The sequence below is a fragment of the Artemia sp. Qi Xiang Cuo genome, chromosome 1 (assembly GCF_049724085.1).
Source record: "Artemia sp. Qi Xiang Cuo chromosome 1, ASM4972408v1, whole genome shotgun sequence".
Taxonomy (NCBI): Eukaryota; Metazoa; Arthropoda; class Branchiopoda; order Anostraca; family Artemiidae; genus Artemia; species Artemia sp. Qi Xiang Cuo.
Window position 1 is genome coordinate 20,428,568 of NC_142794.1, and position 17,007 is coordinate 20,445,574.

General features: G+C 35.5%; 1 protein-coding gene across 4 annotated transcripts in view; it reads right to left on the bottom strand.

The window, feature by feature from the left end:
* Positions 1-1,983: 1,983 nt before the first annotated feature.
* Positions 1,984-17,007, bottom strand: part of Bap60 (Brahma-associated protein 60) — an 86,766-nt gene continuing 71,742 nt past the window's right edge. For all 4 annotated transcript variants that reach the window (XM_089093092.1, XM_089093025.1, XM_089093254.1 and 1 more), the window contains exons 9-11: positions 14,680-14,800; positions 11,050-11,187; positions 1,984-2,234 (exon numbers count right to left, since the gene is read on the bottom strand). In XM_089093092.1, coding sequence (XP_088949218.1) covers positions 2,079-2,234; positions 11,050-11,187; positions 14,680-14,800 — 415 coding nt within the window. In that variant the 3' untranslated portion in view covers positions 1,984-2,078. The remainder of the gene's footprint in view (positions 2,235-11,049; positions 11,188-14,679; positions 14,801-17,007) is intronic.

Below are 17,007 nucleotides of genomic sequence, written 5' to 3' on the forward strand. Positions count from 1 at the left end.
TTGGCTAAGGGTTGTACAATTACCCAGTGATAGATTACTGAAGGCTGCATATGATGATTTACTTCAGCTAAATAGGAAAAGATCTTGGCCTTTTAAAGTTAAAGAGGTATTGGATAAGACAGGTTTTTCTTTCGCATGGAATGATGGCCTTGGACCAACTAGTCAACAATTACAGTTGGACAAGGAAATTAAGCGGGTGCTGGAGGACCAGACGATATAGAAATGGGGTGAGGAGATTAAGAATTCGGAAACTTTAAGGTATTAAAAAGAGGTTCAGATAGTTTATGGTCAGGAATTTTACTTTAAGTTAAATTTACCGTCTAGATATCTTACTTATTGGATGCAGCTACGATCTAAGTGCATTCCGATTCGTTCGAGATTGAAAGTTTTTGAGAGGAGGAACAGTGTCCCGGACGGCAGGTTTGCTTGCCCTCTTTGCCAAGAAGAGGAGGAGAATTTGGAGCATTGTCTGAGTCGTTGTCGAGGTCTTTTCGGGGTAAGAGAAAATTTATTTGGGAATGATGGATTGCTGCTTCCTGATGACTTGAAAAGTAAGTCGTCACACTTTATTTGTCTAGTGCGAATATATCTTGATGAGAATTTTGAAAAAAGAAGAGAGTAGTTTTTTGTTTTTTTTTCTTTATTATTGTTACGAGTGCTGTAATTTTTTAATATTGTATGTTATTTTTGTAAAATGCCACATTTTTGCTTGAAATACACGTTATCTTATCTTATGCTGTTTAATAGACATAGTTAAGATGAAGTCAATGTTTATATCTAGGACCGCGTTTTTCAGGAGCGTAACTCGAGCCTGGAAGGAATTGGGAGAGCTCAGCCCCCAGCAGTGTAGTTATTTGAAACCGAATTAGCTGACGGTATTAGTATAGCATTCACGTTCATGAAGTAGCCTTGGGGAATGCAAGTAGCTCATCTGCCCATATTAGGATGTATCCAGTTAATACACTACACTTGTCAAAAAGCTCGTGGTGGCGAACGGTAAGTAAGGAGCGACTAGACGGAATATTAACCGACACTCCCAAACACAAAATTTTAACTGCAAGAGCTACAAAAAAAAATAAAAAAAAAAATATGGTGATTCCAAATATATAAGATTTCTTAAATTTAATGTACCCATAAAAAGCAACAAGCCTTATAAAATTTGTCTGTCTTCGTAAAAGAGGTGATACATCCCCTTAAAGTGAAAGGATCTTTATGAAAACTGAATCATCAGATTCAGCGTATCAGAGAACCCTACTACAGTTTTCAAGCTCCCATTCGGAAAAATGTGGAATTTTGTGTTTTTGCCAGAACAAAATATCAAAGATGTATGGTTATTTTTTGTTGTTCTTTTCAAGGGTGATCACATCAAACCAATGTTCGTAGAAGGTCAGAATAGGGCTCATTTGAACCGAGATAAAAAGTTTTAGTACCCTTTTTAAGTGAAAAAAATTGGAGAGCGACTAATTTGTCTAGCCCCCTCCTCTCCGACGCCCTTATCACCAAATTCGTCTGATCAATATTTTGAGATAGCCATTTTTTTCAGCATAGTTGAAAAGTCCATTAACTAGTAGAACTGGGACCTTTATTTAATATTTTTTTTGGTTCACGAGAAATATTTCAATTCTGTTCTGAAAGAGACACGAGCCGAATAATCCCATTCGGTCGAACCACAAGCAATGCTTATTCCATATCAAGACGTTTTCCAATCAAGGCATTGATCACTGCAATGTGTTAAGAAACCAAAAGAAAATTTACCAAAAAAACTACATAGATTCTAGGCATCTGCAAAAATACTTAGAAGAATGTTAAAGCGGAAAATTTTTTTTTAATGCATGGACGGGAGAAACAAATGTCAAATGTCAAAGAAACAAATGTCAAAGAAACAAATGTCTGACCTGAAAGAAAAGTGAACCGGTTTTTTACTTATACGAAGACGATTTCTCTTAATAACAAATACATCAAGCATTGCAATGAGAAACTAGATTAAAAAGAGACATTTTATTATAGAAAAAACACATACAATGTTCTAAATTCTATAAGGATAAAACATATTATTAAGAGTAATTTCCAAGTCAAGGTCAATATTTATTAATTCCCAAGATCTGTTCCACTTCCGCCCGTTTTTGCTGTATTTTTGAATAAAAGTATCTGCAAATGGCTTCAGATGTCCAACTTTGCTCATAGAAATCAGCATGTCTCTCCTCCTCTGGATTGCCACTTACGTCCGTCATAGTCTAAATGCAAAGAAAGCAAAGATTCATCAAAAGATTCAGAGTTGTCAATGTATATCGTTGCTTTTACAAAGACACGCTCCGAAATGGAACAAACGGTCGCGATTGAGGATTTTTTTTTTCAATTGTTGTTTTCTTAGTTGTAAGACGTTATTGCGTTAAAAGTGGCGAATATACTTTACTGATAACTTGATTTTGAAACAAATTATTCGGTATATTTACCCTATAATTATATTTATACAGCAAAATGCGCTCAATATAATTTTGAAAGGTCATGAGTTATTCTTATGCTGGAATAATTCCTATGTAATTCGCTTCAGTTCATTAAATGAAATTTCTCCATCCAAAGATATTATCGAAGACTAGAAAGATTCATCAGTTAGAGGCTTTTATTCAAAAGTGAACCAACTATTGCAAATTGGTAAATTTATACATTTTCATCCAATCTAGTAGAAAATTCGAATACGAAACTCTATGCCCTTTTTTATGCCTTTTCCAAAGATGATTATCACTTCCAGGGCAAATTCTTTTTTGAGCCCATAATAGGACCCCAAAAGGTAACTCATTACCTTTGTCTATAGTTGTAAAGACTATGATGTAAAGTTTAAAAAATAGTTACAAAAATAATTAGTAATAAAAATTATTATTATAATTAGTAATAGATTTTAAATAAGCCCTTAAACAACTCTCTATGACACTTTATAGCGTCCAAAGAAAAAAAAGAGGTTAAAGGTCCAATAACAAAAAACGTTAATTTTGCAAAGGCGCTAATTCTAATTTAAGGTCATTCAAAATTTTTAAGGGGTTGATTGATGAAATTGAAGCATTGATAAATGTGACTAGCAAACTATTGAAACTGAGAAACGCAACACCTAAAGAAAAAGGCATGGAACAAACGACAGCGACAATCACATTGAACTGTAAACGGAATTTTGAATGGTGCTCAATGGTTGGAAACTGGAAAAGACGTATTAATTTAAACTCCCCGAGCAAAAGGGGTGGGAAAACTTTCTGAGGTAAAGATGAACCAAAATGGACAATGAAATCTACGGAACCACAGAGAAAAAGAAAATCACAGAGAAAAGTAGAAGAAAAAGTAAAGAAAAAAAATCACAAAGAAAAAAAGAAGTGGAACAAAAAGAAAAGAAGAGAAAAAGTGGACAAATCAATGCTAACCAATCAATGCAAAAACGTGATTCTCCTTGTTGTTCAAGTTGAGGGCTCTAAGGTTCCTGTTTAGAGTGTTCAATAATGGTGATTTCAGAGCTGTACTTTCTGTTTTATTATGATGCCGTTTTCAAGGGGTTTTAAGCTCTTTTTAGAAATTCCTGCAAATTTGTTTTCAAAATAACATTTTACTATTAATAATAATTTAAATAGTATTGCCATTCCTGAACCAGCTATAAATGGCGATTTTTTCTCAATAAATTTTTTTAGACATGCATTTTTAAACTTTTGGTTACTATGGGCTGTTTTGAGCTCCTATAAGGGTTCAAAAAAGAATTTGCGCCAGAGAAATCGCAAAAATCAAAGAAGGCAGTGTCCTGAGTCCAAACCCGGGAAGTTTAGGGTCGGCATGGAGACCATAACCTATAGCAACACCAAAGCCACCGCAAGAAAATGAAGGAGTTAGAGGCATTAGCGCACTCTTACCATCAGCTGCGGTAAACATGGTACTGGAAAGTGCTAAGATAAATGCTAAGAAAGGAGGTGGAGCTAAAAAAAAACCCGAACCCAACAAAAGAAGCGGCAGAAAGTGGGCCAGCGACCAAAGAAGCAGAGAAACACGGCAATTCAGAAGCAGGAGCAAGCAAACAAGTAGCAGAAAACCGAAAGAGGAGTTTGAGATCACCAACCAAAACCCAACAAGACCAAGTAAAAGAAGGAGCAACAAACCAAAATGTACCATCACCCAAGAAAACCCTTAGTCAGTCACCGAAGAGAACCCTTAGTCAGGCATCCCTTGGTAGCACGGGGAGTAACCAATCAGAGGAGAGAAAAACGGAAGGAAAAGGTATCGGAAAGGAAACAGGAAATGGAGGGAAAAAGAGGATATAGGTGAAAAGGAAGAAAAGTTTTTTTCTTTTTTTAAGTAATTAAATGCGGATAGCTACATTAAACGTGAATGGAGCAAAAGAAGCAAAAAGACAGAGTTTCATTTCAGAATTTGTGACAAAACGGAATATAGATGTAGCGTGTCTACAAGAAGTTGAATCGAAAAAGTTTAAAGCCCCAACAGGTTACCAGTGTGTTTATGGAGGGATCGAGCCAGACGTTGGTTTCATTTTAAAAGAAAGGGTACAGTGTGATCAAGGAAGCATGCGTTTTGAAGATGATGGAAGCATTTGTAGTTTGCGTTGTGGGTCATTAGCAATAGTAAATGTCCACCTCCCGTCACGAACGGGTAACTTCACACAACGGGAGAATACCATTCGTGAAAAATTGCAAAGGTTCCTTTGTGAAGAAAATTTGATAGTGTTGGGGGATTTTAATTGTATAGTGTCCAAAGCAGATGCCTTAGGAAGGATGGAAGAGTAGCTAGAAGAAGATACAGTGAAAGTTTGAAGGCGGTGATAAGTGTTTGGAATTTGAAAGATATGTGGGTTTCGTTTTGGGAAAGGGTCTAGATTTACCCGAATGGATAACCGAGGATCAAGCAGAATAGACCAGATTTATGTGAAGCAAAATCTGTTAACGGAAGTGATTAGTGTACAGAACGAACTCGTATCTTTCTCTGACCACACTGCTCTGGTAATGGATATGGGAACCAACACAAACCGAGAAAAACTTATAAAGAAATATTAGAAACTGAATCCTTCACCACTAAAGGGCCCACTGAAAGAATAGCTGAGAGCCAATGTTTGAACTTGGATGCATAATTTTATAGAAGGAATGGAGCCAGTGCAATTTTGGAAAGTCCTAAAGTAAAAAGTAAAATCATATGTACAAAACTGGGAAAAAGAATCAAGAAGGGAGAGTAAAGCACATAAAAGACATCTTTAGAGTATTAAACCAACTGAAGGAAGAGATTGACGAGGGGACGGATGTGTGGTACGAGTTTAAAGAGGTCAAAGATGAATTACGAAAGATTGAAGAAAAAGAATTTGAGATTTGGAAATTGAAGAATAGATTGGGTGAAGAGGAGAATGCAGAACAAATAAATCTAGCAATGAAATTTAAGGCAAAAAAGAAGAGATAAAATAATAGAATTAGGGGATTAAGAAATTAGCAGGGAGAATTTGTGGAAAATGAAGAGGAGATACGAAAAATAGTGGAAGATTTTTATAAGCAAATTTACACATTGCCAGATCAAGAACAAGATTGCAGAATGGATTCCTTGGCAGATTTAGAACCAGCTAGGAAGGTAAAGACCGAAGAGAATGAGCTGATACTTCAGGAGGTAACCCGGCTGGAAACTGAAAAAATAATAAGAGGAATGAAAAATGGCAAGTCACCTGGGGTGGATGGACTTGGATACGAATTTTATAAAGATTTTTTTCCAGAAATCGGGGATCTCTTTACTTTGGTGGTGAGAAGCTATGTTGAACAAGGATATCTAGAGGATGATGTGGGCATGATATCTCTCCTTTTTAAAGGAGATAGAATGGACCTTCAAAACTGGAGGCCTATGTCTGTTTCAAACACTGACTACAGAATAACGTCCAAATTTTTTACTAAGAGAATGGAGAAGGTGGTGCCTAGAATCCTGGGAGGATATCAGTTTGGTGGTATTCGAGGAAAGAAGGCCCAGCATATTCTCAACGTGCTGCATGACTTGTTGGTACGCAGACGACGAAATGGTAAAAAAGTAAGGCGTTTTCCGTAATTGGCTTTCCTACTGTGTATGGATGTTGTCAAAGCGTATGACTCGGTTATAAGGTCGATATTGAGGACACTGATGAAGGAAAATTTTGGATTTGATCAACGGTTTGTGAAGTGGTAGGAAAATTTAAATAAGAGCCCGATGGCGATTGTGAACATAAATGGTTACACTAGTGGAAGGCTGAAGCTTGAAAGGGCAGTGCGACAAGGGGATCCGAGTGCCCCTTTTTTAGTCGAACTTTATATAGATCCACTTTTTAAGTATGTTGAACGGCGGATACAAGGGATTGCCAATAAGACGAATATCTTCTTCAAATCACTGGCTTTTGTAGACAATAGGGCCTTCCTTCCTGGGAGTATGGCTAATTTGATGAAAGTGGTGAGAGGACTAATATGGTATGAGAAGCATTTCTTGGTAAAAATACACAGAAAAAAGAGCCAGTTACTAAACATAGGTGAGTGCCCACCGTTAGATGATTGCGTCTGGATCGAGGAGGCTCAGTTAGTGAAAGTATTTGGTGCACTTTTTGAAAGAATGGCGAATATGGAAAATTTGTGGGAAGAGCGTGTGCAAAAGATTGAGGGGTTGCTGGTAGGCCATCAGAGAACATACTTTCTGTCAATGTTTGAGAGAGCAGTGCATGTATGTAAACATGTATGCTCTCCCACTGCTGTTTTTCTGGCACCGGCTTTTAATCCTGAAGAAAAGTATGCTAAAAAGGTAGAAAGGAGCATTTGGCGTTTTGTTTGGAGGGGATGGAGATGGAAAAGCTAAGTATGAAAATGTTGTATGTGCTCCGAGAAGAGGGGGGTCTTAATGTTATAAATTTCCGAAAGATGTGTAAGTCTCTGAGAATTAGAAACGTCTGTGAGATGATCTGTAGTAAATGGATCGACGGTAAAATAATAAGAGGATGGGCCTTACCAGTGATAAATACTGAGGAGGATAAACTAGCAAAACAAAAATGATCAGGGATGTGCCAGAGAAACTCCATGAAGTAATATGGAGTATTCGAGAAATGAAAAACCAAGGCTTGCTGAGTGATCAGGTGAAAAATGCCGAAAGGAAAAAGATAGTGAATGGATATTTAGGGAAGAAGAAGTGGTTTTTTACGTGAAAACAAATCCACCATTTGTGAATTTTAAGCTATCGTTTGAGAAAATGCATAATATACCGTACAGTCAGTTTATAAAGGAATTTATGTTTCTGTTTATTCATGAGATACTGCCGCTTCAAGATCAATTAAGTCGTTTTAACCCAGATGAATGTACAAATTTCAAGCTTTGCGACGAAATAGTGATAAATGGCCTGAAGCACGAATTTTTCAATTGTAAATAAAATGAAGGAATTGTAGATAAGTGTTTTAGTACCTGAAGAGATCGTGGAGTAATTTGGAATACGGAGGAAGATAAGATAGGCTTGATTAAACGGAATGTAGAAATTCCTGGAAATGAGAGGAGAGAGCGAGCTGTGGTGTTGATTGTGATGAAACTATGTGAATATGTATGGAAAAGAAGGAAGAGGACAAAAGGGATTGAGTTAAGAAGGTTTGATTGTGGTTGTAGGAGAGTGATAGAGCGTTTAAGTGAACCTGAAAGGTGGAAGGAATGAGTGGATGTTGAGTGGATGGAGTTGTTGGTTGGAGAGTTTATTGGAAAGGTGTAGGTTATGTTTGAGAAGATATGTTGTGAGTGTGTGTTTCAGTGTAAGTAGAAATGGGTAAAGCAGCGTTGCCAGTTTTATAATTTTGTTTTTGTTTTGTTTTTGGAGTTAAATAGTAGCTGAAGTATAGTTAAAAGGGAAAACTGAAATGATAAAGTTGAAAAGTGGTATCATTATAACTTTTTTTGAGGTCTTTGTAACTTGTAAATATGTTGGTGTATTTTTTTGTAAAAGAAAGTTATACTGATAGATAATTTGGTTTATTTGTTTTATTATTATTAATTTAATTAGTTTATTTTAAATTTCTTTATTATTATTATTTTTTTTTATAGGAGACACGTAGGGTCACCATCCGGAAGAGTTTAGAGGTATGGTAAAAAATAGCCACCGTATGAAGGGCTTCCTCTTGGGAGAGGACGCCCTTTTCCATGGGAGTGGCAAATTTTGTTTCTTTTATTGAAAGGTTTTTGGTAATATAGGGTGACTTGAAGTGTGTCCGGTTTGGCTACTATTTAATAAAAAAAAAGAGTAGGTGACGTATAAAGTTAAAATTAGATGTATTTTGAATTTAAAATTTGTCATCACTGAGAGGAGAGGAGGTGGGTTTAATTGGAAAAAAAAAGCGCTAGTAGCGATTATTACATTTGGGAAGAGCATAAAAAGGCATAAAGCAATGCATTTACTTTCCTCCTAGCTAAATTATATGAAAAAGTATAAATTTATCTATAGCCTCCCGTCTCTCTTACGTCTAAAGGTAGCTGATATTTTCAAAAGCTTTGGAATAATTACCAAAAACTATTGGCTAAGCTGTACTCAAAAGGAAGGATCAGCAGAGCAATTTATGTTCAATCAATTACCAATAGATCGTCCTAATTTACATTATCCTCCTGGCCCTCCCTTTTAGAGTAGCTTAAAAACCAATTTTTGGTATTTACATCAAACGCTTGAAAATGTCAGATAGGACCTTAAGGCGTTTGGGATTTGTGTTTGTGTGTGTTCGACTCCGTTCCTACACTGAAATCTCTATTCCTTCTATATTTTGGTAGTTTTGTTAATTTCGATGTATTAAACCTACCCCCATTCCTCCATCAGTCACTATCTTATGGCCTAATTTCGTTTGAAGGGAATTAGTTTGTACTTGCTTGAAAGAAGATTTAGAGTATGCGGGGTAAATACTTTATTTTCTGATAAAAACCTGTTCGACCTTGTGAGTGATTTCCCAACGGACATTTATTTGAAAATTCTTTTTTAGTTTTATAGTCGAATTATCTTTTACTGGCTTTTATTGACAGTTACTAATTCCCTTGGAGATATTCTTCATTACTCACTATTGCCAGCGCGTGGTTGCCGACGGGTGATTTGTTTTAGGGGAATTTCAAAATTCAGCCAAACAGCTGGTCAATTCAACACGCCGCATTCTCTTTGTGAGCTGTATTTTCCCTACGCAGACCACAGATCACGAATCCGAATCAAACTGACCCAGCTCTAAATAGGTACACAGGATGGCTGGCCTCCGCCCACCATTGCACTTCCTGGCTGAAGAACCATGAAACTGAGATCAGCACTGCCGGTAGGAACTATAATGTCCAATGCCGTATTCTTTACCTTTTTTTGCAACACAACAAAACAAAAAAACACACAGAGGAGCTCTCATTTCGTTACGCGCATTCCTCCACTCTCCCCCCCCCCCCAGAAGGCGTCAAAACAGTATCTATCGTCTTTTGTTCCGTACTTTGTGAAGCACAATGATGAGCTTGTCGAAAATGCTTTTTAAAGTTTTGAAGCTCATTTTTATTATCTATTTCATTTTACTGCGTGTTAATACTATTTCTGATTCATATTTTAAATATGAAAAAGAGGACGTTTAATACTGTTAAAGTTTTACGAATAATGAGGAACTTCATGTACCAGTGATTTTGTTATGCCATTACCAAAATTAAACATAGTTTAATCTTTCTAACAAATAGATGAGTCATTCTTATTTTAATATGGTTTATATCTATGGTAGACATATAAAATATGGTACTGACTTTTCCTTGTGAGAACTTTTCATAAATTTTGAACAGTATTTTCTTCGTCAAAGTTTGAACCATATTTCAGAAAGCATTAGCTCAGTCAAGAGCCTGCAAGCATACTCCTATTCGAACAACCAAGAATCAAATTATTGTAAAAAATGATAAGCTACAATATGAAACTGAGAGAATAGGATACATAGAGGCCTAGTGCCAAGACGAACAGTCTCCTTTCTATCACAAGAAACTCAATGCATCTATAATACCCTACATAATGGCTATTGCAGGTATTTTAAATCCTATAGGATTCATTATTTATATAAAAAAAAAAAAAAAAAAAAAAAAAAAAAAAAAAAAAATCGGACCTAACAAGAAGGGTGTTAATTGTCGTTTTTATTTGCTTTAGGAGCACATATGTGAAACTTATACCGAATCTTTAAAATCACAATCAAAAAGAAATTTACATATCATCAATTTCATAGTATCACAAATTTACATCAAACATTACAAATCGAATTATCAGCTACAATATGATAAGAGAATTTACCCCCCCCCACATACATGGGTTTTAATCATACGGAAATTTTAATTGTTTACTTTTTCTTATTTCGATCTTCCCAGTTCTTCGATGGTTTTGGAGCCTTTTTTTTTTTTAAATTCCATAAATTCGTTTTTGTCATTGCTTTGAAGTTTGACAAGGATAATAGCAACCATTTCTGAATAATCGTTATATGGATATTCTTTTAAATTTGAAAATTTTTCAAATGTAAACAGTTTTTTTTTTTTAATTCAGTTACTATTAGCTGTCAAAAGCCGGCAAGCACATTCCTATTCGAACAACCAGGAATCAAATTATGGTACTTGCATGATATACCCCCTGTCCAATATTCTTCTAATATGTTACTCTGACGCTCAATCCTAATGAAATATATCAAAGTAAGATAAAAATATAATACTTTAGAAACAAATTTGGGCATGCCTAATGTGTTAGGTGCAATTATTCTGCATATTATATGTTCCGCATATTATATTCTGCATATTATATGTAGTAAGAATTGTTTCCTAATTTCACACTGTCCTAATACTTTACACACACACCCCCCTCTTAATGTGCAAATATATAGCCCAAATCATATATTTTCCATCAATTCTGTCACTTCTCTCTGTCTTGTCACACGCTAAGCTGAAAGAAAATAACAAAGAAAAACCGTCCTATAATACGCCAATGAATTAACAACTTGAGTGGTAGGGGGTTTATCATACAAGTACGCAAATTATTATTAGAATTGATTAGCTACAATATAAAAATGAACAATCTTACCTTGAGATCTCTAGACTGTGACATGAGCCACTTGTATATAAACTGTTGTGGATCTTTGGAGAAGCTCAAGAAGAATTCTCTTGATGTTTTCAACTGATTTATAGAATCAACAGTCTCGTGAATCTTATTATCCAGGTTCTAAAAAAAAACCACAAAAAAAAACGAGGCATTTAATCAATAAATTTAATAACAGGAAACACAAAATTATCAGAGGAAATAATCCTTATAGGACGCTGACTTGTTTGTCTTTTAGAGACAGGAATAGATTGAGATAAAGAAAATGGTCATAATCCTAACTTATATAAAAATCAAAAGTCTACCTTATAGATTTAACTTGCTTTCAATATCCTAATTTTTTTAAGATCCCCCTGACTTCCGAAAAAGAAAATCGGTTCTCTGAAATCTCCCTGAAAATCAACGTTCTTAAATAAATGAACGCGAGCACAAAATAAAAAGTCGTCAATTTTAGAGGAGATTCCGGAAAAAGCAATTGTCTTTTGCCGGATTTCAGGAAAACCTAAAAAAAACACTAGGGGATAATGTAAACACTGTCTTTTATCAAATGTTCAAGAAAATGAGCTAAATTTAGTAATGAGAATGATTATTTTATTATCTTTCTTTGTGGTCCAAGTGGACGGGAATAAACTAGATATCTACGATTTAGCCTCTCAAAACACAAAGATCCGCGCCAAAAAAGTTGTAACTCCGTGAATAAAGCCTACATCCTTTTAAAATTTAGTAATGTCAAACCTATAGGAATTTAATTATACTTTACAGACGCCAATATTATGCAGCCTCTCTCTCTCTCTCTTTTAGCACTTACTACTTCGAATTTTTGTTGTTGCTGATTTCTGCATCCCTTTGCTTCATTTGCTTTTATTGACTAATGTTTTTTTTATTAGTGACGTTCTTATTTTAAAGCTACTGTATTAAAGGACAAAACCCCGCTAACCGACTTTCTGTCACTTCCCTTCACATACTAAGATCGGCAAATTAGGCCTTCTGCCCTCACACATAGCCCTTGTTTTTTTCAGGCGGGGACTGGGACCTCCCTTCACTAGGCTGAGATCAGCCCCCACAAAACCTCCCCTTGTTTGGGTTTCGTCATTGGAAAAATACTTTTTTTTTCGAACTTTCTTTGCCTTTTCTACTCAGGACACTAGCTGAGTTTCTAGTCTTTCCCCTACTAGCATCGTTCAATCATACCCTTAAAAGCCAAGTTTTAAATAATCATGATCTTACTTCGTATTAAATTCTGTTTCCTGTGAAGGATTGCAATTTAATGTATATGTTTGTCAGTTTTCTGACTATTCATAATTTGTGTTTAACCTTTTTTTTGTTTCACTGTGTTTTGTGTGTGTTTTGTTTACTGTATTCTTTATTTTTTGTTTAATTGTGATCAACTTTCGGCAAAAAAAAATTCACTGCCCATTCTTCAAACTAAACAAGATTTGACCATTTCAGTATAAAAACAGAGCAAAGAGAATGAGAAGGAAAAAAATATAGAGCGACAAAAAGGAAAACCAAACAAAACTTAGACAAAGAGAAGAAAGCAAAACATATTTTTATATTTTGTAGAGAGCCAATTGCAAAATAGACACAATGCAGTTTAACCCTACACTGAGGATAGGGTTGTAAGTTATTTTATGAGGGCAAATACGGATTTTATTGAATGGGTGGTCATATGGGGCTCATTAGATTTGAAATTGGAAGTTACAGTGCCCTTTTTAAGAGCATAAGTGATATGAGAGCAAACAGCCTCCCCCCTCATGCACGCTCAGCCGTTGCTTTACCACCTCCAAGAAAAATTTGGATATCACAATTCTTTACATTTTTGTTGAAGTTTTCGGAAATTATGTCTGTGAGGACTACGCCCCCCCCCCTACAGCTCTCAGGGAAAGGGTTTAATTCATGCCCTTGGGGCATATAAGGTTTTTATAAAAAGGATGGTTGTATATGCTTTGGAGGGAACTCATTGGATTCGTAATCATAATTTCTAGTGCCCTTTTTAAGAGTCAAAGTAATCAGAGCGCAGCGTCAAAGTAAGAGTTAAAGTAATCTCCTCTCGTTATTGTTTGTTAGCATAATATTTATTCAAAAAATAAATCCTATAAATCTCTTTGACAAAAAAGAAGAAAAAATAAGAGCATAAGTAGAGAAAACATAAACAAAAAGAAAAAAAAATCGCGAAGGACAAATATCAACGAGGTAAATTGTCAGCCAGCAAAACAAAGCGGAGAAAATGAAAGCACAAATTCAGTAAGGATCCCAACGGAGCCGTCTTCAATGCTAAGAGAATACAAAGAAAAACAAATCAGACTAAATTTAAAATAAATAGTAGAAGAGACAACTCCTAAAATCAATAAAAAGCTAGAAATATTAATTGAAATATACTTATAAAATACCTCTAATGACAACTCACTGCAGCACCAGGTCACCTGAGGCCAACACAGCTGCGTTCCTCCTCCATTTCAACCTATTCAAAGCCTCCCTCTTTATACCCTCCCAAGAAGTTCCTGTTTCCCTTAAAACTTTCCTTAAGACATCCTCCAACCTCATTCGGGGACAATCCGCTTTTCATTTGGCCCAAGACGGTTGGATGACAAGGACCATCTTTGGCAATCTTTCATCCTTCACCTGCAGAACGTATCCTAGCCATCTCAATCTTTCTCTCATTATATCACTAGAAATCTGGATTGAACCCTCTAAGGCTAAAAACTCCTTAGTCCTAAAAACTCTAAGAAATTTTTTTTTCTTATTAAAAAATAAACCGTCAAAACGAACCAAAAAGTAGGAAATAGTTTTTTATCGAAAATCTATGAATATAAGTGAAAACGAGAAACACAAAACCAATTGGGCTTTACAAAACAGATATCAAATTGATTAAGTCAGAAATGACCAAGTAAAAAAAAGTTTTTAAGTTGAGGCAAACGATTTAGAATGATCGATCTAAGTGAAGCCAAATGCGTTTCGGACCCATTAGTTTTCGCTCATTTTCGGAGATTCTTGACAAAAAAATAGTTTTCTATTTCTAAATTTCTAAAACGAACTAAAAAAAAATTGTAATTATTTTCGACTTAAAGTTTTCTTAAGACTAAATATACAAATCTTTAGTCTTCTCTAAGGCTAAAAACTCCCTAGTCCCCTCTAAATTTTTTTTTGTCTTATCTAAGATTCGAACTTAAGTTACCCCAGCCGCATGTAAATGCTATTACTACAACGATATCAAATCTTTAACATTAGTGTTTGATTGAAAATGGCTCACAAATTTAACACATTTATTTGACAAAAGTACAAAAAATATACAAGTCGGTGAGTTGAGAAAAACGAGTTAACAAAATAAGTGAGATTGTTATTACTGGATTAAGAACATTTAACCCCAATTTCTATAATGCATTACCGTAGTGGAAGCAATATCAATAATGTCTTTGGTAACTGGTAAACCTAAAAAAAAAAAAAAAAAAAAAAAAAAAAAAAAAAAACGAGTTGACGAGGCATAAACCTTTTTCAGACTTATCTGATTGGAGAAATTTCCTTAGAGTGAATGTTGTGTAATTATAAGAGACTACCAGTAGTTCGTCTCATCCGGCAATATAGAAACAATACGACTTCCCCCGCGAATATAAATACCTGTATTTCCTGCATACTGGCGGTAGACAGGAGAAAACTGTTCATTTGAGTCTTTAGAGTATCATCCACTTCCACGTCAATGTCATAACATGAAGTCTTCTTCAGCTCTGTCCCGTCAACACTTTAAAATGAAATAGAATAAATTAAACCCTGTTGATAGCAATAAATACACAAAAAGGGTGCAGTTTCACTACAGAAAAGCCAATCGAAACAATGTCAAAAATACCTAAACTAGGCCTTTTAAAATTAGAGATTGATGGTAGTCACTCAATTCTCAACTTTGAATTAAGCCGGTTTCATTCTGTTTATCAATTTTAAAACATGAAGGCTGATTATTTATTTCCAGAAGGTTTACTCTTAGGACAGGCACATGCTTAGGATTTTTTTTGTGGCTGGGGGGTGGGGGGGGGGGGGGGTGAATAATAATAATAAAAAAACAAATCTTATTACATATATTGAATAAGAAGTCCGATCAAATTCGTAAAACTTTGGTATTTCGGGGGGAAGGGGAGTGAGCAGGCCCCGACATCCCAGTTCTGAGTACATTCCAGATTTTCCATATATTTTAGGAACAATTTTAAAATATTAACAAGTGCGTGTCCAAGGGTTTAAACTCAAGTTTTAGCCTTTTTTAAAACTTAATATTTTTAGAAAATCGAATCGAATCCACAAAACTCTGACATTCAAATTTAAAAAGGAAAATTCAAACATTTACTAAAGCTTTAAAGCGTCGGAGAATGTAATGCAAATTATTTACACTGCTTACAAGTAAATATGGTCAAATACTGTTTCGATATGTCCAGGCACTTATTTAGTTACTTATAACATTAAAAGTCCTTTGTTTCCACCGGTTCCTCTAGAGACACACAAGGAGATGCCAACCACTCCTCTTAGCTGCCTCTCGACAAAATCGTCCCACTGAGGCTGAAAGAAGGGTGAGGATGGTTCACAAATAGCTGTGATATTTTACAGGCCACCTCTACGATGGGATCTCTATGGTTGTCAAAGCAGGGCTGCATTTAGGACTCAGCAGCAATCCATTTCTAGAGCATGCTTCTAAGAGCACGTTTCAAGAGTTTCTAAGATGTTCAACTGGATGGTTTTGGTCATTTGGAATCTAGTACATGGGTCGTTGAACAATAAAAACTTGTTGAATTGGTATATAAGAAGTTAAATGAGTTTTCATCGAAGCTCAAGGAATATTTTGTTTCATAAGAGACTGACAAAGATGCAGTAATGGTTCAATTTAGGCTTTTAACTTGAATACAACATCAAAATATTGAACTCATGGCTTGCATCTAGCTGTTTCCTATGTTGCTTATGGCAAAACTGTGAACTTCTACTGAATTACAAACGACCAAAGATGACACTGAAGAAAATTTCGATCTCGCTTTCAATGTGAATCAGTGTACGAAGACAGTAAGCAAATGACCTATCAAACAAAAAGATGACCTCAAAGATACAAATCCAATAGTTCGAAGAATTTTTTGAGTCTTTCATAAACATCCTGTGAAGAATGGTAAGCTTTAAGAGAATGTTAGACCAGTGTCCCCTTAAGGGTTTTAGCACTGCTTAAGCGTGTTAGCACGCTTGATGACAGTATTTATTTGTTACAGCAAATTACCTTGTTTTGCCAGTCGTTTCAGCAATCGCAATATTTAGCAGCTTCAACCAACTGATCAACTCAACCAACAAAGTCAATTGACATAAAATCTACCTTATACTGAATACAAAGAAGCAAGCCAAAACTCAGAAGAACCTGTGATTGAACCCACGAACACAGAACACCTAATAGTTATTACATTTTGAAAGAGCATTGAATAGAGGTTCGAATGGTATATTTCTTTTTTCCCATGACATTTCTGTCTTATGAACATCCTTTATGCATTTGCTTCAGACAATAATGTCTTGCAATGGCTGCATAAGACAAAAAGAACTTGTGTCTTTTCATCACTTCAATAGTGTAGCATTAATACTCTTTGTTGAGAGATGACAAGGAATATCCTTTTCAGCTTCTATCAATAACAGCAACAACGAGAATTACTGAATAAATATTGAATCGTCTGCATACTTAACTAACAGAAATATATTAGTGATAGTGAATACAACAGACTCAATGGAACAACAGACGAATGTCAAGAATTATAGCCCAATCAGACAAATGGGGAAACGCACAAAGCCCAGTCGGTACCATGGGAAAACCGATTGATTTTTTCCATAGTACCGATCGGTTTTGGAGTTAGGAATTGTTCTAGTTTCTTTATGGTACCGACCGGTTTTACGTGTGTTGTCGAGTAATGCACGGCTCCCACGGCGTCAATCAAGTTA